At 42.2% G+C, this 22,815-nt stretch overlaps 1 protein-coding gene across 14 annotated transcripts in view; it reads right to left on the reverse strand.

The window, feature by feature from the left end:
- Positions 1-22,815, reverse strand: part of CADPS (calcium dependent secretion activator) — a 487,588-nt gene that overhangs the window by 156,324 nt on the left and 308,449 nt on the right. For all 14 annotated transcript variants that reach the window (XM_033210318.1, XM_033210317.1, XM_033210316.1 and 11 more), the window contains exons 9-10: positions 18,913-18,979; positions 5,152-5,260 (exon numbers count right to left, since the gene is read on the reverse strand). In XM_033210318.1, coding sequence (XP_033066209.1) covers positions 5,152-5,260; positions 18,913-18,979 — 176 coding nt within the window. The remainder of the gene's footprint in view (positions 1-5,151; positions 5,261-18,912; positions 18,980-22,815) is intronic.

Raw genomic sequence — 22,815 nt, forward strand, 5'->3', positions numbered from 1 at the left:
CAGTTTCCTCATCACCTCCTCAATTATTAAAAACTAAGAGGGGAATGAATGAGTGATTAGTATCCCCAAATTTCCAATGAGGTCCAGCCAGTAATCTGTTTGATATTTGTCATTGGAAAAGATTTCTGGTAATATTAAGACTTCTTCATTGTGCCGACGCTATTTATTGAGGTGTCTATGCTGCAAGCACAGGTGTCTGTTGGTAGTTTTGCACTTGGAATGGCCAGGGATTTAGGACAATAAATAGCTACCTCTTTATATGGAGGGTCTGATAATATCACACCAATAAAGCTTTACTAAAAGATTTTTGGTGGCTTTTATTATAAGGGACTATTTTGCTTATTTTTGTATGGAAAGTTTTAAAATACGTAATTTGGTACGATGATGTGTAGCTAGCAAGCTGGGGAAACCCGATAAACTTAATGAACAGCACAATAAAAAGGAAAATTCTGAAAAGGGAAGGAGGAAGAAGAAGAGCTCTGAGAGTTGCTTTAAGCCTGAAAAGTGAGCAATAAAGAGTTAAAAGGAAGAGAGGATCAATAGACCTGTAGCCTAGTCTCGTGGTATCCTTAGGAATAAGCTATTTTGCTACAGTCAGGGAATGTAAAGCCAGGACAGACATGACCAGGTATCACTTTTACTAGCCCCAAGCCTTCCCCCTCCCCCAGGGTCTGCTGCTGGGGTGGGGATACTGTATTTCTGGAGCTACTGCCAGAAAGTCAGTTCTTGGAGTTACTTTGGGGAAGTGGACAGCTCTCTCCACTGTGCAGTTATTTAGATGTAGAGATGGAAAGACACCAGGAAGTTTTTATATTTTTATTCAATCCTCCCAACAGCCTTATGATGTAAGTACTGTTATTCCATTTTTACAGATGAGGAAACTAAGTCATGGGGAAGGTGGTAACTAGCCCATGGACACAAAGCTGGCTTATATGTGTCAGAGCTGGCTTTTGACCTCTGCTGTTTGACTCCAGAGCGGATGACTATAACCATTGTGCTACACTGCACCAAAGCATGAATCCAGGGCCTGGCCCTCACTAACAGCTCTCTTAAGAGTCATTACGAACAATAAAATGAAGCCTAATTTTGGAGTGGGTAAGGGCAAAGAGAAACATCTAAAGCAATAGTAGCAACGACAAGCACAGCAGCAGAAAGCAACAGGGCTTTTTCAGAAAGCACCAGAGGCCGAGGACACACCAAAGAAAGCAAGAAGGAGATAGAACAGCGACAGTTGAAAGAGAATCAAGAGAGGAGAAAGCAAAGTGAACATCCACAAAGTGAAGACCCACATGTGCTGCAAGGCCATCAGTCTTAGAAAAAGCAACAATTCCTGGGGACTGAATCTGAAGAATGTGATGTGTGACCTTGCATGGGCTCTCCTTGGAGAACAAGGGGCACAGTCCCACAGGTCAAAGACAAAGACACGTCTGGGAATAGATGGAGGCAGACCAGGCAAAGGAATGTTGGCCAGCTCTTTAGGGGAAAGGGATTTCACTTCCAACAACTTGCATGGCCGAGGTCCATTTATGAGGGTAAAAAAGGTCTTTATGAATCGTATAAGAAAATTTAGTTGTTTGATAAACTGTGGCGTTGAATTATTCTGGATTAATATTCTTTTATTTGAAGACTTCATTATCTAATTGCATAGAAATTGAGAGATTGTCTCAAACTTTCCAAACCATACACAGAGAAAGGTAAAGTGAAGCATTTTTAGTTTTAGCTTAAAAGGAGTAGCTTGTAAGTGAAACTTACATTGCCAAATCACCAAATTAAACATCAAGGACCCAAACAGGTAGAGTTTATTTAGTGAAAATGCTTGTGTCAGGGGGAACCACCTAGACTGTAGGCTGGTACTAAGGCAACAATATTTAGTTGCATCCCTCCCTTCCACGGCAGAGAGCAATAGGCCACAGGGGTTCTTAGCCCATAAAATCACCACCAGTAAGGTCCACTGACAACTGGGATAAAATCAAGAGAAAGAGGGAGAGAGATAGAGTCTGAAGTCCTCTCCATTTGCACACTCACCTTTCAGGGAGCAGTTGAGGAGACTCCTCAAATCTGAGGACATTGGTTAAAATGCTTGGCCCTCCAGCTGGCAACTGTTACTGTGTTCAGGAATCCCCTGCAGTGCTTATTTAAATACAAAGGTTCTGACCTCTCCTTCTTTCTGGTTCACAGGTTAGAAGTGGGGCTCAGGAACATTTATTTTTAATAATTACTTTTTTGTTGTTTGTTTGAGACAGAGCCTCTCTGTCGCCCAGGCTGGAGTGCAGTGGCGCAATCTTGGCTCACTGCAACCTCTGCCTCCCAGGTTCAAGCGATTCTCCTGCTTCAGTCTCCCGAGTAGCTCCGATGACACGCGTGTGCCACCACATGTGGCTAATTTTTGTATTTTTAGTAGAGATGGGGTTTCACCATGTTGGCCAGGCTGGTCTTGAACCTCAAGTGATCTGCCCACCTCAGCCTCCCAAAGTGCTGGGATTAGAGGCGTGAGGCACCGTACCTGGCCAGTAATCACTCTTTTTTTTTTTTTGAGATGGAGTCTTGCTCTGTCGCCCAGGCTGGAGTAGAGTGGCGCACGGCCTCTGCTCATTGTAAGCTCCACCTCCCAGGTTCATGCTATTCTCCTGCTTCAGCCTCCCGAGTAGCTGGGACTACAGGCACCCGCCAACATACCCAGCTAATTTTTTGTATTTTTTTTAGTAGAGACGGGGTTTCATCGTGTTAGCTAGGATGGTCTCGATCTCCCTACCTCATGATCCGCCCGCCTCGGCCTCCCAAAGTGCTGGGATTACAGGCGTGAGCCACCACGCCAAGTTAGACTTTCCCATGACAACTGGGAGAATTTAAGTCTCCGTTTTCAATCAAACATTACTTGGGGAATAAATAGGACTTAGCACATGGAAAGATAGAGGAAGATGCTTATTATTCTAAAGAACATAATTGATTTACATTTTACATCTTTCCACTTACATCTTTCGTAAAGAAATTTATAAATTATATCTCATAGGATCGATGTAAAAAGAAATAAGCTTTAAAAATATATGTGCACAGTTACTCCTTACACATGTAGATAGAATAGTTCTCTCCACTCCTGCCCTCCCCACTGAGCGAAGATAATTTTGCTTTCATCTGATGAAGTAACAACCATAGCTTTGCTATAGCTGTTCATGCAGCTATGCTTTATTGCAAATGCCAAAGCATGACATGGGTTAGACCTGGAGTTCCAGCTCAGCCACCAGGCAGTCTCAAACAATAGCCTTTGATATCTCAGAATCTCAGCTTCTTCATTTACAAAATGGGGCAATGATCCTGGTCTTATCCACTTTGTGGGATTACTGTGAGGGCTAAATACAATCACATGGGGGGAAAGGAAAATGAACTGGCTTAAAAGGAATTATTGTCATAAGATGGTATTGATTTCCCTTCTCATATTGGCTCTTCAGCTTCCCATTTTATGTTTTAAAATTTATTAATTTTTACTATTCTTTCTATTTTTTGAGTTGGGGTCTATCTCTGTCACCCAGGATGGAGTGCAGCAGTGCAATCATAGCTCATTGCTGCCTCCATCTCCCAGCAATCCTTCCACCTTAGCCTCCCTAGTAGCTTAGACTACAGATGTGTGCCTCCATGCCCTGGTTATTTTTAAATTTTTTTGTATAGATGATGTCTGGCTCTGTTCCCCAGGCTTGTCGTGAACTCTGGTCTCCAGCGATCCTCTCGCCTTGGGATTACGGATGTGAGCCACCACGCCTCACCCTAGCCTTCTACTTAAAAATAAAAGTCCTAAGGAGGACTGAATCTATTTTTCTGAAGGAAACCCAATGACTTAAGAAGAACACAGACCATCATAGAATGTCCTAAGGAGTGGTTTCCTGAGGCAGGAGCCCCATCCTTTCCATGAGAAGTTGCATGAAATTGTTTGTTTCAAACTCGTTGGTTCTACTCATTATGAAGGATTTCCAGGCAGAGCATTTAATTCATGCCTTATGTGGTCAGCTCTGTATTCTGCTCTGGCAGGATGCAAATAACATATGAAAGTCCGAAGGGGTGGGGCTGGGCCCAGTCACTCGGTTGAGATTCTGAGGGTGCTAATTTTACTAAGTGGGCTGGGCCCAAGGTCTTCCCTGCCGTACCTTTTCAGGTTAGCACCCCATCTTCTCTCAAACTCTGTTTTTCTTTTATGTGTATTTTGTTGCATGTGGAAGAGCAATATGGGAGTAGAAAAAAAGGTTTTGGGCCAAATAATGCAGTATGGTTGGAAATGCTTTCCTTGTGCAGATTTGGCATAAAAATAAACTTCTCCGGGAGAGGGCTGTTGGTGCTTGTTGTTCATTAATATGCTGAAATGATTTCGCACCCCCCTCCCATTTTGAAGGTTCTTTGAGGCTGATTTCTATTCAATTTTTTTCTGGGAAAAAGATAAAATGGGTAGGGGGAGAGGTGCGAGGGGGCAGGATGTAGAACTTATGCGGTGTAGAACTTTTAAGAAATACTACCGTTTGTGTAGTTTTCTTAGTTACATAAGGCTTAAGGGCTTCATTGTCTCTGCTTGTGGATTGGTGTCTTCACAGGGAAAAAGACATTTAGGGAGGGTTTTCAAGTGCTGCCAGCTAACCTTATGAGCTCTTGAATTGTAGCTAGGGAATATGGATATATTGGGCAGGCTCACTTGGTCACTGAAACCTGCCAAGCTCACACATCACTGGTGAAAAACCACACACACACACACACACACACACACTCTCTCTCTCTCTCTCTCTCTCTCTCTCTCTCTCTCTCTCTCTTTCTCTCTCTCTCTCTCTCTTTGGTATACATGTAAGACTACTTCTTTTTCAGAATTTTTTTTAAGCATTGTATGGTGGAGTCCATATTTCATGTGGATACAGGTAGGTAAAAGAAAAATGCTCTTCCTTTTTGGTTTTAAATTAGAGAATCCCTTGAGTAAAACCAAAACCCTAGGTTAGGATGACATTTAACCAACTGGGATGGAAACGGCATAATATCAGGGATTGTGCCATTGACAGCTGAAACCCTTAGTAAATTGATTTAGTGCCTAGCATGGAATAAGTGTCCAGCAATTATTAGTTGACCATTGATTTGGGAAGGCTGAGGGTTTATGGGCTCGTGGCCTTGAGGGTCGGTGGGTACCTGGCTGGGGGTCGGTGTAATCCACAGTGTAGCCATCCAATTGTAGAAGTTCCTGAGGCTCCGCTTTCTTCTCCCGATAACTGCACATGGCAAATGTGTACTGACTGACCTGTTAAGGAAAAGTAGACTGTGAGGTTGACCCCTAGAGCCTGTCTTCTCCAAAAAACCCTCCCCCATGTTCTCTCCTCTGAGAATCTGGACTGAGTGGCTGGGTTCAAATTGAGTTTTGCTACCTCCTGGCTGTGTGATGTTGAGCATGTTACTTAACCTCTCTGGTCCTTCATAACCTCGTTTGTAGACTGGATACAACCTTAGAACCTACCTCATTGGCTTATTGTGAAGACTGAATGAGTTCACATGTGGAATGCACTTAGAGTCTGTTCCTGGCACTTAGTAAGTGCTTGATGAAGGTTAGCTATTATCATTATTGCTTTTAATATAATTGGGTTAAGCTACATGCGATTGCCATTTTTGTAGGTCAAAAGTGGTTAAATGACAGCAATTTTGTATGTTCTACCTAATGTGACTGTGGCTTTGGCTGAGACTGCTATGCTTGCAGATACAACATGGGCCTTTTGGTCAGAAGTCAGAGGCTAGACATTCATTTATTTATGCCTTTTTATTTTAGTATTTCATTGTTTGCACCATTTTGATCAGCGTCAATCTACATGTTTTATCCCCTTCTTCTTCCTGCTGAAGGAGTACTTTGGTTGCTTTGAAGTCTTCTTTTCATCTCGGACAAGTGCAGGAGTGACACGCTGTCACAAGCAATGAGTGCTTGATCGCTAGGTGCCAGTCACAGTAGAGCAATCCTCAGACCCCCAGTGGCGTGGCTGTTGTCACTGGTGCCCTAATGGCAGCCCTCACTCCACCGACACAAACCATGCCAGTGCAGGGTGGGTGCTCACAGCTGCAGGCCCGCCTTCAGGACCCTGTCGCTCTAGTGCATCCAGACCCAGCACATATACTTAGCATTTCTACATCTGGCTTGTCTGCAAGGAGCCCGTGGGAAAGTAAGCATCCTCCCAGCTTTGGGCTAAAAGTTCTCAGGCATATTTACTATCCATGGATGTCAAATGTCTTGGAGAAGGAGTGCCACATCCCTCATCCCTTAGTTTCCTTTATTAAAAGAGACACTTTCTAAGTGAACTTTGATCCCAGCAGGGGACATTTTTAGCCTCTTCTACGGTGAGGTTTGTTTTTGCTGTTTTCATGGTGATAAGAAATTGACGTTCTTAAGCGCTACATGCATCTCCCCCACTGTCTGAGGCGTGAGGGTCCCAGTGGAGAGATGCAGGGTGTCCACAGGAGGATGTTTTTGGTAGTTGGTTTGTCTGTTGCTGCCCTCTGTTGGCTCCTGATGGAAACTTTACTGCCCCACTTGGGTTTCTTCATAATATAAAGGGTTTGCAGAACTTCTTCCTTATATCGCAATGTCAGGGGAAACCTAAGGCTGGGTCACTGAGAGTATTTTCATAAAGAACACATATTAATTGCTTGTAATAAAGAAAATAACCAATAGCACACTCTTCTCCTAAAATGGAAGGTTAAGAGTGTAGGCTGGGGGTTCCATGGCCCTGGGGTCCCATCCTAGTTCTGTAAAGCTGTCTGTTCTCTAAGCCTCAGAGTCTTCGTCTGTATTTACCTGCATCTTATTGTTGATAGAGAATTGAGTTTTACATAGCATGTGTGATACCCATAGAGCAAACACTTCATATACATATGTATTTATACAGGCAGCTTCCTTGCATTCAACACACATTCTAATATAGCATAGCTCAATAGGTGGATTTACCTACTGGATTATAAATTCATTGAAGGCAGGTCTAGGTAGTCATATGTCTTGATTGTATTTTCACTCCCATGAGCAAAATCTGCCATATAATGGACATTCACTAGTTGACTCTGATTGGTTCTAGAAAGTTGAGTATATACAATCCAATCAAGAGGTTTTACTCCCAAAATTTACATGGTATTCCAAGTACAGCACTGGGCCTTTCCAACTTGTTATTATTGATCCTAGGGATAACAGATCTCCTGTGACCCTTTGCATGACAATGATCATAGATATTGCTGGAATGGTCCCATGGAGTTTTTTTTTTTTTTTTTTTCTTTTTAGATGGAGTTTTGTTCTTGTTGCCCAGGCTGGGGTGTAATGGCATAATCTCGGTTCACTGCAACTTCCGCCTCCTGGGTTCAAGTGATTCTCCTGCCTTAGCTTCCTGAGTAGCTGGATTACAGGCATGCGCCACCATGTCTGGCTAATTTTGTATTTTTAGTAGAGACGGGGTTTCTCTGTGTTGGTCAGGCTGGTCTTGAACTTCTGACTGAAGGTGATCCGCCTGCCTCGGCCTCCCAAAGTGCTGAGATTACAGGCGTGAGCCATCGTGCCCAGACAGATTTTTTTTTGTTTTTTTTTTAACCTGGCATTTCTAATCTGGCAACATGAGAGATGACATAGTTTGTTAATGTGATTGGCCAGAGTTGCCGACACTCACTTGAGATTAAAAAAAAAAATCACAACAGAAGGGTGTTATTTCAAGATTTATGCATTTACTATTACTACATGGTTTGGGCTTTTTGATTTTTTTTTTTTTTTTTTTTTTTCCTTTTCTATTTCAGTGTCTTCCTTCTTGGAGAGCTGTATGCTGATGCCCTCTTCTGGTTACATTGCTAAAGTCACTCTCGACAAACTGAACTGGTTTGAGTTGGTAAACCAAATTGAGTTGGTTTATTGGGAGCATCTTGATTTAGGATTTTGCAATGTACTTTAGGAAATAAAGGAGGGGAGAAAGAATGATTTCTCTTTGAATGATTCTAATTATTGGAAATTTTTGGGGGAATCTCAGTTTTTCTAGAGCGCTTGAATGGTGGGAGAATTGCAAAGATTTGGAAAGTTTTACATTTATTTTTTAAACTTCCACAAGACCACACTCAGTAAAAGCCATTCCCAATGAAATGCATGTTCCTCTGTCATAGAATTCTTTTAAAACTGTATTTTGTTGATGAAAAACTAAGGAGGCAGTGAGCACTGTTGTAATAAAGGCACGGCAGAGCCTGGAATGCATGTTAGAAGTGAGAAAGTCAGCCACCCTTGTCAGAGAGCCTGGCCTACAACAGAAAGCATAAACATCTAGTGATCTTAAACAACCAGCAGGCATCTGAAAGTGCACTTTGGAGAGAAGGGCATAAAGGACTATGTTTTTCCCATCCTTGGGATTTTCGGAGGGTAGGTACCTTCTCATGGAATCACAGGACAGACAGTTGGGACTCTGAGGGAACAGTCAGCAAGGTTTTATTTTAAAGGTGGCTACACCTTAGATACACCTTTAAAAACCCTTAGCTCATTTCCAGTCACTTGCTTAAACTAGAGAATGCTTTGAAATAATGTTCCTTAAAGAGCGGGTGGCGGCCTGGGCGCAGTGGCTCACACCTGTAATCCTAGCACTTTGGGAGGATGAGGCAGGCGGATCATGAGGTCAGGAGCTTGAGACCAGCCTGGCCAACATGGTGAAACCCCCTCTCTACTAAAAATACAAAAATTAGGTGGGCATGGTGGCAGGCTCCTATAATCCCAGCTACTCTGGAGGCTGAAGCAGGAGAATCGCTGGAAATGGGAAGGCAGAGGTTGCAGTGAGCTGAGATCGCACCACTGCACTCCAGCCTGCCAGAAAGAGTGAAACTGCATCTCAAAAAAAAAAGAGTGGATGGCAGCAGCTGCTTTTATTATTAGACAGTGTGTGTGTGGGGTGAGGGGGCGGATTAGGTTGTTAATATGTAGATTCTTTAAGTCAGACCAGAATCAGAAACTCAGTTCAGAGTAGGCCTTAGGATTATACATTTTTCACAATTGTCTCAGATTCTCTCTCTCTCTTTTTCTCTCTCTCTCTCTCTCAAAATAGGGTCTTGCTGTTGCTCAGGCTGAAGTGCAGTGACACAAACATGGCTCACTACATCCTTGACCTCCTGGGCTCAAGTGATCTTCTTGCTTCAGCCTCCCCAGTAGCTGAGACTAGAGGCATGTGCCACCATGCCTGGCTTTTTTTTTTTTTTTTTTTTAATATTTTTGGTAGAGATGGCGGTGTGTTGGGGGGTGATGCCTCACTATGTTACTTAGGCTGGTTTGAACTCCTGGGCTCAAGTGATCTTCCCATTTTGGTCTCCCAAAGTGCTGGGATTACAGGCATGAGCCACCACACCTGGCCAGATATCTCTTAATACATACTAAAGTGTGAGAACCACTGTTTTAAATATAGGAACTGTCCATAACCTCTAAGATTGAGTTTCAATTACAGAAACCCTGAGTTTCAATTATAGTTAGCAAGTAGATTCCAGTCATGAGATGAAAAGGTTAGACCTTTCTTGTCCCCAACTCTCCCCTCCCCTTCTTCTTATCACCTATAGGAGACTAAAACACTTGGACATAGAACAGTAGAATGTATTTTGTCTAAATCCCCTTTCCTTGCTTTTACCATCATTCTTTGAAAATTAATCAGCTGTTATTTTTACTGAACCCTGGTCACTAGCCCTTGTCCAAAATTCACATACATATTTTAGAAAAGAGTTGTTTGTGACAGATGCATTCATTCATTCAACAAATACGTAGGTAGTGTGTTCGGTTTGGGGACTACAAACATGCAGAAAACCAGACATGATTCCTGCTCTCATGTCTAGTGTGAAGGTAGACATTAATCAATCACGTTATTTCAGAAACGTGTTATTTTAATAGTGGCAAATATTAAAAAGAGAGGTATATCATACTGTAAGAGCGTGGAGATTTAGTCTAGATGGGTGGTTGGGCAAGGAATTCCTGAGGAAGCATTGACGGATTGAGTCAAAATCTGAGGATGGAAAAAATTTTTATGCTGTGAATCACACAGTTCCTGGAGACTAAGGACTATTTTTAATGTGATGTAGTAGCGAATGAAGGATCACATTATCTAAATCCCAGATTCCTGATTGGCACTGAAGTGAAGGCCATTTGGTGGAGGAGAAGGAGAATAGATTTTAGAGTCATGCAGAACTGGATTTGGTTTCCAGATCCATTATTTTCTATGTGAACCAAGACAGTTCAATTAACTTTTCTGGGACATGGTTTTGTGATCTTTAAATAGGGATGATGATAACATCTGTGGGACATTTCCTTTTTTGATAATTAAAAGAGAATTTATTTCTTGTAGACATGGGGTCTCACTATGTTGCTCAGACTGGTCTCAGACTCCTGGCCTCAGGTGATCATCCCAGCTCAGTCTCCCTAAGTGCTGGGATTATAGATACAAGCCACTATACCTGGCCTTCTGTGGGGGCATTTCTTTTTTTTTTTTTTTTTTTTTTTTTGAGACGGAGTCTCGCTCTGTCACCCAGGCTGGAGAGCAGTGGCCGGATCTCAGCTCACTGCAAGCTCCCCCTCCCAGGTTTATGCCATTCTCCTGCCTCAGCCTCCCGAGTAGCTGGGACTACAGGCACCCGCCACCTCGCCCGGCTAGTTTTTTGTATTTTTTAGTAGAGATGGGGTTTCACCGGGTTAGCCAGGATGGTCTCGATCTCCTGACTTCATGATCCACCCGTCTCGGCCTCCCAAAGTGCTGGGATTACAGGCTTGAGCCACCGTGCCCGGCCTGTGGGGGCATTTCTTATGTGTGCATGCAGGGCATTCATTGCCCTCCCACAACTGAATCCTGGTCTTCCTCTGGGAACCACTCTTTTTTCAGTTTTCAATGCAAGTGGTTTGTGTGGGACTAACTGCCTGTCTAGCTGGAAGTATGGTGAGTAAAACACTTGTACTGGAACAATTGGAAAAGAAAAGTTTTCTCTGGGGCTGGTAAACTTTTGTAAGGCTTGAGCTGCCAGAGATCATGCCTGAGGGTGAAGTCAATTCAGAGGAAAGCAGAGCCAAGAGATTATATATATTGAGAGACAGAGGCTTGATAATATTGTTTGAGTCCTTGATCTAGCCATGACAGAAGACTCTCCAGTTAATTACTAGTTTAATTAGCTAACCAATACAATTCTTCCCCTTTTAAAACTTAAGGTTGTTTGGGTTGATATCTGCCATTTGCAACCAGAATATAAATATAAATGTCTTATAGAGCAATTGTGGAGTTGAGTGGCAAAAACAAACATTGAGAGCTACAAATTCTTCAACTACTCATATGTCTTACAATTCATTTTTGTGGTTAACTTATTTCAATATTGTATTCCCAGGTGACTACTACTGTATTCCAAGGCATTATATATTATCTAACAATATTTTATCTTGTTCTGATTTAGCTATTTTTCTGAAAGCTAGAACATAATTTTTGGTAACATTCTTAGTTGGGAATCAGAAACAGAGGAGCCATGTTGGTTCTATCTGAGTAATTCAGTTCTAGAACATTCTTTTAAAAATGTTTTACTTAAAAATATTTTATTTCCATAGGTTTTTGGGGAACAGGTGGTATTCGGTTACACGAGTAAGTTCTTTAGTGGTGATTTGTGAGATTTTGGTGCACCCATCTTCCAATCAGTATACACTGAACCCAGTTTGTAGTCTTTTATCCCTCACCCTTTTCCCACCCTTTCCTCCTGAGTCTCCAAAGTCCATCGTATTAGTCTTACGCCTTTGCATCATCATAGTTTAGCCTCCACTTATGACTGAGAACATTTGATGTTTGGTTTTCCATTCCTGAGTTACTTCACTTAGAATAATAGTCTCCAATCCCATCCAAATTGCTGCGAATGCCATTAATTCATTTCTTTTTATGGATGAGTAGTATTCCATCATATACATAACATTCTGTATGCATTGATCTCTTCGGGTGCCAGTCCTGTCTAAGTGCTTGGAGTTACTGAAGACACTTGCAATCAAAAGACCTGTGTTAGGTTTCTTTCTTTCTTTCTTTTTTTTTGAGACAAGTTCTGGCTTTGTTTCCCAGGCTGGAGTGCAGCGGCGGGATCTCGGCTCACTGCAAGCTCCGCCTCCTGGGCTCACATCATTCTGCTCCCTCAGCCTCCCAAGTAGCTGGGCATACAGGTGCCTGCCACCACGCCCAGCTATTTTTTTTGTATTTTTAGTGGAGATGGGGTTTCACCATGTTAGCCAGGATGGTCTCGATCTCCTGAGCTCATGACCTTGTGATCTGCCCACCTTGGCCTCCCAAAGTGCTGGGATTACAAGCGTGAACCACTGTGCCTGGCCTGTGTTAGGTTTCATATTTGGCTGCTTATAAGCCATTGACCTTGTGCAGGCCACTTAGCCACTCTGAGCCTTAGTTTCCTCTAATGTGAAGTTGAGAAAAGCCTTGTCCTCACTGTAGTACAGAAAGGTTGTGAAGACCAGCTTGACGAACACTTTGTAAACTCTAAGAAGCCGTATAAATACAAGTGATTGTCCACATTACTAGAGGAACCACATAATATTACTGTTTGTATAGTGCTAAAATGGGGGGAAATGTCTCAGAAATTATTTGAACACCCATCAAAACAGTAGATTTTAACCAGAAATCTTTTTTTTTGAGACAGAATCTTCCTCTGTCACCCAGGCTGGAGTGCAGTGGAGTGATCTCGGCTCACTGTAACCTCCGCCTCCCGGGTTTAAATGATTCTCCTGTTTCAGCCAACTGAGTAGCTGGGACTAAGGTGTGTGCCATCATGCCCAGCTAATTTTTGTATTTTCAGTAGAGACGGGGTTTCACCATGTTGCCTAGGCTGGTCTTGAACTCCTGACCTCGTGATCCACCTGACTCAGCCTCCCAAAGTGCTAGGATTACAGGCATGAGCCACCATGTTCGGCCACTGGAAATCTTTTGATCACAGAATAAAAATATTTTTTAAATAAAAAGATGATAGCGTTAAGACTTTCTAACCTGATATGGGTGATAAGTTGGCCTGTTTTCACTGTTCTCCTTACACACATGGGGCGGGGGGAGGCGTTCTGGCTATCCAGCAGTGCTCTGTGGAATTGGCACCTTTATCATTAGTGTTGATTTGGTCACATTCGAGTTACTAACAGTAGTAATCAATGTGCTTGGTTCTCGCCATGGACCCGAGGGTTTAGAACAAGGCCCCAGTAATTTCTTGACTCAGGGTACTGAAGGCTCATTTCCCCTTAATCTCTGGATTAGGGTTTGCAGCCAACCAAGTTTATAGGACATATATTGGAATTTCAAGGAACATGGCAAGAGGAGGCTTTATTATGCCATTTAAATATAGTCATCTATTTAGTTACTCTGATGCTTGGTTCCATAGAGAACATAAACTCTAAGATGGTGTCCTCTGAAGGGAATAAGACCTTTCATTTAAGCAGGATAATGACCTCCAAGGCAGTGTTTCTCCAAGGGTGGCCTTTGGACCACCTGCATCAGTATCTCCTGGGGTGCTTGTTATAAGTATGGATTACTGGGCCCCACCCCAGACTTACTGTATCAGAGTCTTCTGGATGGCACCTTGGGGATCTGCATTTTAAATAACACCTGATGCAGATGGTCCAGGCCCACATTTACAGACACCGTCTCATCGCACAGGAATGCTTGAATCTCTGGTACAGAAGCTCCTTGCGACTGCTTCATTCCCTTCACAGTTGGTAGGGCAGACTCTAGCCACATCTATAATAATTTTAGCTCTGATCCTTAAGAAATGGGAATTGCTACTTTGGTCCAGCACTCCTCTGAGTATGTCCTTTATCCCTGACTAGTAGAAAGTCCCTTTATAGCTAACATTTTGTTCCTAAAGACAGTAGCACTAATAGGAAATCTCAGTCAGGGAGAGTTTTAACTGTTATGTGTTATGAGCAAAAATGTAGACTCTATGTGTATATGTAGGAGATGAATTTTGAGGAGACTAATGTTGGATGTCCTCTCTTCACCTTTGTTGTTTTCAGACAATTTTCCTTGTTTTAAATCTAATGTATGAAATCATAATTGTGTTGGAAATTGTGTGCTCCTAGCTCTCTATATAAATATGTTCCATAAGATCTAGCATCTGAATTGAAAGACACAAAGATTCAGTAAGTCACTTGGGTAGATATACTTTCTGTTTGGTGGTTTCCACACTGTTTTCCAGGGAGTTCCCTCTAAGGCTGCCCAGGAGCAGGGGCAGGGTTAGGGGAATCTTCCCCCTCTCCCAGAACCCACACCATTCTGCAAATTGAACCAGGGTGGTTCGCTGGGTTTCATGTTTGCATTTTGAGTTTCAAAGTAAGGGTTGGTGGCTAAAGAGAAACTGAAAATTGCTTGCACATATGACTGAATTCAACATTGCATGCAGCTGTTGGGGGCCAATTGTCACCACTTGGACTGACATCCTTTTCTTCAAACAACCTGGGACATTTTAGCTTCCTCTGAATTGGACCAGCACTGGCACCTTGAACTTTCCTCCCGCAGCTCTGATGGCATTGGGGTTGTTTCAAAGGGAGCATGTTTTTTTCATTATGATATTGATAAAGTGCTTCTAAATGTGATCACTTAAATAGAGGAGAAGAAAAAAATGGAAATCATTTAAAAATAATGCAGTATTTTCTGGGTGTGCCAGCAAATTGCTTTTAGACATTGTCGTGGTGAATGGGACAAGAATTGAAAGAGAAGACCTGAGTTGTCACCCTGGCTCCCCCATTATCTTTGTGATGATGGGACTCTCATGTCACCTCTGTGTGTCACAGAGGTTGTTAAGGGAGAAATCTGATTCAGGCTGAACCAGATTTTTTGGGGGGGATGGATGTACCCAACATACCTTGACAGCTCTTTAAAGTTAATGAGAATCATATGTACATGAAAAATTTCACAGAATTCTGAACTTATTTTCTCCTGCCTTTCTAGGAAAGATACTGAACTTTAGATGAGAAGTACCCTTTTATGATTCTCAGAAGTGAGCACAGAACTTACTTTTTAGCTGCTGTGTGACTTTCATCTTCTCTCGGTAGAAGGCTCAGTGTGAAGGTTCTAAATACCTGTGTTCCAGTTGCCTGAAAAAATCATTCTCTCCCTTTTGGTTCTCCCTATACTTACTGTACAGGCATGGCTTTACTGATGTTTTCCACACATTTCCTCTTGTTTTTCCTGAAGAGTTTCCTCTCCCGAAATAAGAGGTCATCTACTTCTTCTAAGTACTTAATCATATCAGAAGTTCTCAGAAATCTGAGAATGGTTGTCACCAGCCACTTCTCGGAGCACATGATCTCTTCTTTTTCAGCACCACCTAAGGTATTGCCTGAGTTTTTCTCCTCTCTCTTCCTTTTATTTTTCTCTTCCATGAACATTTCCTGACTGCCTGTGCCAGACACTGGGCTAGGGACTGTGTATGAGTGTGGTAGAGGAAAGAGGGAAGGACACAAAAAAGAATCAGAAACAAAACTGGCCCTGAAACAGTGCACAGTCTATCAGGGAGGCCAGGCATGCTCCCAAGTGATTCCAAGAGAGACTGCTGTGCCAAGTGCAATGAGAAGCACTGAGGGGCGAGAACCATGCATGACTCAGCACTGCTTTTTTGTTTTTGTTTTTTTTAGGCAGAGTCTCACTCTGTCTCCCAGGCTGGAGTGCAGTGGCGCAATCTCCACCTCCCGGGTTCAAGCAATTCTCCTGCCTCCACGTTCCCCGTAGCTGGGATTACAGGCACAAGCCAGCATGCCTGGCTAGTTTTTGTATTTTTAGTAGAGATGGATTTTCACCATGTTGCCCAGGCTGGTCTCAAACTCCTGAACTCAAGTGATCCGCCCACCTCCGCCTCTCAAAGTGCTGGGATTACAGGCGTGAGCCACTACTCTTGGCCAGCACCGTCTCTTTTGATGTGTCTTGTCTTCCCATTTACATTGTATGCTCTTTAAAGTGGATACCAGTTATTTTTACCTTCCCGGTATCCATTTCTCCTTCTGGTAATGGCATCTTGATTTTGCATGAAAGACAATCCAGTGGGACTGTCAATCCAAGTGTCACCCATTCTTCCTGCTAAAAGTTGGGAGTGAACCAGGTTGGACTAAACCAATTCTCCCTCTGTGAAATTTGATCCTCAAGGAGAGATGCAAGGATAGAAAGTGGTCAGAGCCAGTCTGTCTCATGACCACACCAGCAGCACTGGCCATGGTTCCAGGACTTGTGATGGTTAATATAAGGTGTCCACTTGGTTGGATTGAAGGATGCCTAGATGGCTGGTGGAGTACTATTTCTGGGTGTGTCTGTGAGGGTGTTGCCAGAGAAGACTGACAGTTGAGTTGGTGGCCTAGGAGAGGAAGACCCATATCCAGTGTAGATGGACACCATCCAATCAGCTGCCAGTGCAGCTAGAACGAAACAGGCGGAAGGAGGTGGGATAAGTTTGTTTGCTGAGTCTTCAGGCTTTCATCTTTCTTCCCTGCTACATGGTTCCTTTTGTTCCTAATGCCCTTGGGCATCAGACTCCCGGTGCTTTGGCCGTTATACACTGGGACTTGTACCAGTGGCTTGCTGGGGGCTCTTGGGCCTTTGGCCTCAGACTGAAGGCTGTACTGTTGGCTTCCTTTGTTTTTAGGTTTTCAGACTCAGAATAAGCCACTACCAACTTCTTTCTTCCCCAGTTTGCAGACAGCCTATTGTGTGGCTTGGCCTTGTAATCATGTGAGCCAGTTCTCCCTAATAAATGCCCTTTCTTATATACATATATCCTATTGGTTCTCTCCCTCTGGAGAAGCCTAACACAACTTGGATTTCTGGAACTATGCTGGCCCTGTTCTTAACATGGATGGGTAATTCAGACTTTTTCACAATTCTATGAGTTAACTCCAAAGCCTTCCATAGATTCATTTTTTAAACCTTAATTAGCTTGAGTCTATTTCTGCTGTTTGCATATGTAGAACTCTAACAGATTCCTTTCTGGGAGCTAAATACCAGACCTTAGTTCTTCTCTATGTCCTCTCAATGTGCTCCACACAAAGTAGGTGCTGAATAAATATTGGTCAGTTAATAGTCTAAGGAAATGTACTGCAAGCTAAAATAGCTTCAATTGCTTAGCCATGCATTATTTTAATTATTTTTTTTGGAGACGGAATTTTGCTTTTGTTGCCCAGGCTGGAGCGCAATGGCACAGTCTCAGCTCACTGCAACCTCCACCTCCCTGGTCAAGTGATTCTCCTGGCTCAGCCTCCCTAGTAGCTGGGATTACAAGCATGCACCACCACGCCTGGCTAATTTTTTGTACTATTACTAGAGACAGGGTTTCACCATGTTGGCAAGGCTAGTCTTGAACTCCTGATCTCAGGTGATCCACCCGCCTCGGCCTCCCAAAGTGCTGGAATTACAGGCGTGAGCCACCACATCCGGCGACCACGGGTTATTTTGAGGGATGGGCATCATTCCAAAATGTTCTTTGTGGCTAAATCACTTTAAGGTTTTGTTCTACCCTACAACAATATTGAAAGCAAAGATTACCTCTTGCTTATTAGAGTCAGAGAGCTGCATTTTGCCTTAGTGGCACAGCAGAGACTTAAGTAGATCTATAGACGGTCTAGTCTTAGAAGTTCAGAGTTGGTGGAACCCTCAAGGTCATTTAGATCTAAAAGGGAGTTGCTGTATAGTCAGGTCTCCGAGTATAAAGTACTCTAAATATTGGTAGCACTCTAAATATTAATTCTGGTCAAGTAACCCAATAAGCACCTTTGTCACTCAGTTACAAGTTGACTCACTTTGTGAAATCTTTCAGAGTATAGCATAAATTAGATTTCTGCAAACTGAATTATAGTTTAAATGCTCCGGTGGAGTCTGAAAATTAAAAAGAGGCACTGGAAAATTTCTTTGTAAACCGAAAAATCCTGATGCAAAAAATAAATACCCCTCCCCAACCAAAAAGATGGGGTCCTTCAAGGACAGGTATTACTATTTCTGGAAAAAAATTTAAGAAATGCTCAACAGTAAAGATATTATTTATATATGACTAATGTATTAACATCAATATCTGCATCTACATTTGTATCCATATATACAGATGTTCCCCGCAGTATTAAGAATAGTCTAAACTGGGAAAGTCCAGAAGTCTATCCAAAAGGGAAAAGTTTACAGATATTAGAGCCAGAGTTATGTGTGTAAACATTGAAGGTATCTAAATAACTTGTGTGGAAAAAGCAAGTTGCAGAACAACTTGAAGAATTTGGTTTGTTTAAGTAAAAAAAAAAAAAAAAAAAAAAAGAAGTTTACTAGAAACATTTATTCTAGATATTAAACATAGTTACGGGACATTGGCTAAGACTTTTGGAAGCACCAGGCACCAAGAAGAGTAGAGCACTCCCACACAGATAATTCAAATTCAAACACACTAAATAATAAAATAGAGGCAAAAAGTCCAACTAAATTCTGACTTTACTCATAATGCCTATCTCAGTTCTTTTCAAAATGCTACATTGTTTTCAGCCGAAGTCAATGTCCCTGTAGCCCTCACTTGGCATGAGCTTGCTCCCTCCTGGAATCCTTCATCCCTGGCAGGAGACCGGGCAGGGGTGGGAGTCTACTCTCCCCGACTTATCTCACATACTTCTGTATTGTTTGAATTAAAAAATTATGAGTATCCATTAATTTTTTAAAAATTTAAAGTGATATAAAAATAGAGAATAGAGTACAAGGGAGCCCTTTGGGTACTGGAAATGTTCCGTATCCTCCTCTGAATGGTGGTTACATGGATATATGTAAAAATTCATTGTGCTAAATGCATGAGCTCTGTGTATTTTATTAAAGTTATACTCAGTTAAAAAGCACTCATTCATTCTAGCAAATCTTTAATACCGATGTCTCTTAAGACTGATATTATTAGAGTTGAAGAGTTAGTTACCTGCACCAATACAAAAAACCTTTTCTTCCATCTCTTCCAGACATTCTTACCAATGGCCCATAAATACCTAAGGGAAAGGAGAAAGACCAGAGCTGCATTAATGCATGAGTAAGTGAATTGTTGAACACACTTTGCCATGAAGCTTGGTACTTATAAACAAGGAAATGCACATGGCTCAGGAACAGGGCACAGATTTTGGAGCCTGTGGTTAAGCATAAGCAACAGCAAGCACTGTTCACTTCCACTTACAGGAGGAATTGAGGCCTATTGTGAGACTTAGACTCCTTGACTGATTCCAGAAAGCACCTTGGAAAATGTTACGCTGCAACTTAATTTGTGTATGTGCTGAAAGTCTTGTAGGTAGGGGAACTCCTGAAAGACACTGCACACAAAAGAAAAAAGAGGGTGCTAAATCTCATAACTCTTTTGCCTCTTGTCAAGTTTCATTCAGGAAAACCTTCCCTTGTTTTCTTTTGCTGTATTGCAGGTGTATTACAGGGAGAAATGCAGGTACATTACAGGGAGGAAGTTCCAAGTCAACACAGGAAGTTCTCCCCACTTCCTTCCTCCTTCTCCAAAAGCTCTTCTGTTGAAAGAAATTAATTTTTTATACAGGAAAATAAAATAAAAAGGAGGGTTGAGAACTATAGAGGCAGAGCTCAAAGCTATCTGGATATGTTAAGATAAGTATTACTGGTTTTTTTGTTTGTTTGTTTGTTTTGTTTTTGTTTTTGTTTTGAGGCAGAGTTTCACTCGTTTCCCAGGCTGGAGTGCAATGGTGCGATCTCAGCTCACCGCAACCTCCTCCTCCTGGGTTCAAGTGATTTTCCTGCCTCAGCCTCCCAAGTAGCTGGGATTACAGGGATGTGCCACCATGCCTGGCTAATTTTGTATTTTTAGTAGAGATGGAGTTTCACCATTTTGGTCAGGCTGGTCTCAAACTCCTGACCTCAGTTGATCCATCCACCTCAGTCTCCCAAAGTGCTGGGATTACAGGTGTGAGCCACCGTGCCTGGCCTAAGATCAGTATTACTAATCAATTCATGTATTATCCTATCTGCTTTGTGGATTGTTACATATTGAACTGGCACCGATCTAGGAATCGAGGCTGGCATTTTTCAGGCTCTATCCAATTAAGAAAGGAGAGATCTGGTCATACTGAAATACATTCAAATACTAACTGAGTTCTAAAACTGGCTTTACCTGTTTACCGTCATCAATACCCACTGGAAAACTTCCAAATCCTCACTTCACCTCAAATCAGACAGAATTTCTGCTTTGGAACATAATGAAGAATTCACCTAATTAAAATTTTTCCTGCCTAACAAATTTCAGGGGCCCTTAAGAGTGGCTGGCAGCCAAAATCTACTCAGACCTTCAAGCCAGAAACCCAGGAGTCATCCTGGGTCCTTCTGTTTCTTCATCCTTATTCCTCAGTAGCCAAGTGCAGTTGAGTTTTTACCTCCTGGGGAGTTCCTCACGGCTCCGTCTTCCCTCTTCCCACTTCCACTATTTCAGTCCCCACCCACATTTTTTGCTTCCATGGACAATTATAGAGGAACCTCTTAATTGGTTTCAGGGACGCGAGAATGATTTTCATCCTATTCCTGGAAATGAGACAGAGCTTACCACCTGCAAATCTTATCATGCTTTTTCCATGCTAAAATTCCTTCAGTGCCTATCCCCTTCCCCTGCCATTTATATGAAAGGTGCCTCAAACTTTGGCCTCTTACATTTCATTTTCATGATTGGTCCCACATCTGTTCACCTGTTCTATTGATTTACTTGATATTTTTCTTCAAATTAACTTACTTAACATGAATACATTTATTTTGAAAAAGAAACTATATTATATGCTTGATATACTAATTATACATTATGTAGCACACATTAAAATATATAAATGATTACATTTGTCCCTCAGCATCTACAGGGAATTGGTTCCAGGACCCCTGCAGACACCAAAATCCATAGATGCTCAAGTCTGTTACATAAAATGGTGTAGTATTTGCATATAACCTAAGCACATCCTTTTTAAATTTTTTTTTTTTCTTTTTTTGAGATGGAGTCGCACTCCGTCACCCAGCCTGGAGTGCAATGGCATGATTTCCTCACTGCAACCTCCACCTCCTGGGTTCAAGCGATTCTCCTGCCTCAGCCTCCTGAGTAGCTGGATTTACAGATGTGTATCACCATGCCTGGCTAATTTTTGTTATTTTTAGTAGAGACGGGGTTTCACCATGTTGACCAGGCTGGTCTCGAACTCTTGACCTCAGTTGATCTGCCTGCCTCAGCCTCCCAAAGTGCTGGGATTACAGGCATGAGACACCTCACCTGGCCCCTCCCATATATATTAAATCATCTCTAGAGTGCCTATAATACGTTGTACAATGTAAATACTATGTAAATAGTTGTTCTACTGTATTATTTTAAATTCACATTATTTTTTATTATGGTATCTTTATTTTTCATTGTTTTTCCCCCCCAAATATTTCCCTTCCATGATTGGTTTATTTCTCAGATGTAGAACCTGTGGATAGGGAAGGCCAATTATATCTGATCCATGCTCGTCTGTATATCATTAAAAAGATCTAGTGTACTATCAGTGGCATGAATGCACTCGGGAAAACCTTAGCCTATAGGGACAAAGTCCAGCGTCTTGACCTAGCCTAAAAATCTTTTCATTTTCCATCTCTGCTTACACCCTTGACTTGGTTCCCACACATTGTATTATCTACATTTTGTATCTGTAATTCCTGATCACACCATAAAAATTCACACCTCTGTAACTTGGTACATCCTATGCTTCCTGGGATGCCTTCTCCCTGTTCCTCATGGGAAAACTCATATTCTCCCACAGTTTAAACCTTTACTTTGATGTCATCATCTCCTAGGCCTTGTAGATAATTCTGCTGTTACAATTATCACACAGCTTTAATTTATTTGTGGTTATATTTATTGTTACTATTGAACTGTGAGTTTCTGGAGGGAAGGAACTCTGATCCTGCTTTCTAAATACCTAGCACAGAACCATGTTCTTCTTTCTGAATTCCTATGAGTTCCTGATATATGGTAACTGGTCAATAGACATTTGTTATAGTTCAGTTGGTTTTAAGTGCCATGCTCTTGAGAGATCAGAGCGATCTTTCTAAAGATTTCTGATGAGATTTTAAAACACTGCATACAAAACATGTAATCCATTGCCAAGTTCTTCAAACTTGCCTTCCCAAATGTATCCCATCTCATTCCATCCCTATTGCAACTACCCAGTCAAGTCACCATTAACAACACCACCTGGACCATGACAGGAGTCTGCTAACGGGCTTTCCTACTTTCCTTCTTGTGTCTATTCTCCATTCATCCTGCAGTAGCTAGACTGACCTCTTAAATGGGTAAATCAGATCGCCAGTATGCTTATTTTAAATATGAATGGGAAACTATGGAAGGGTTTTAAAAGTGGGGGGAGGGGGGCACAATCATATTTCTATTTAATCTCACTGGCTGCTGGATAGAGAATACACTGTAGGAGGAAGGGGGTGGCAAGAGAGAAAGCAAAGAGATCAGTGAAGAGCTGGTCACAGGGGCTCAGGCAAGAGAGGTGATGGCTGGACCAAAGCTGAGGCAGGGAGCATTGACTGGATGACTGATAAGTTTATCAGCCCTGTGCTGCTGCTGAGGCCGGCGCAAACAGCTCTGGGGTTACATAGATCATCTAGCTGTCCTGGTCAGTGCTTAAAATAATATATTAATGTATTCATGGAATAAATGGACATAAGAGGGAGGTTCAGCCAGGGCTAAGGAGAGAGATTACTGGCTTGTAACAGTTAAGAGTATAATCTTCCAGTTCTAGTTCTACCAGTTACTGTGAGATGTTGGTCAAGATGCTTAACCTCTTGGTGCTCC

This window comes from Trachypithecus francoisi, unplaced genomic scaffold (genome assembly GCF_009764315.1).
Source record: "Trachypithecus francoisi isolate TF-2019V2 unplaced genomic scaffold, Tfra_2.0 Lachesis_group0, whole genome shotgun sequence".
In the NCBI taxonomy this organism is placed as follows: domain Eukaryota; kingdom Metazoa; phylum Chordata; class Mammalia; order Primates; family Cercopithecidae; genus Trachypithecus; species Trachypithecus francoisi.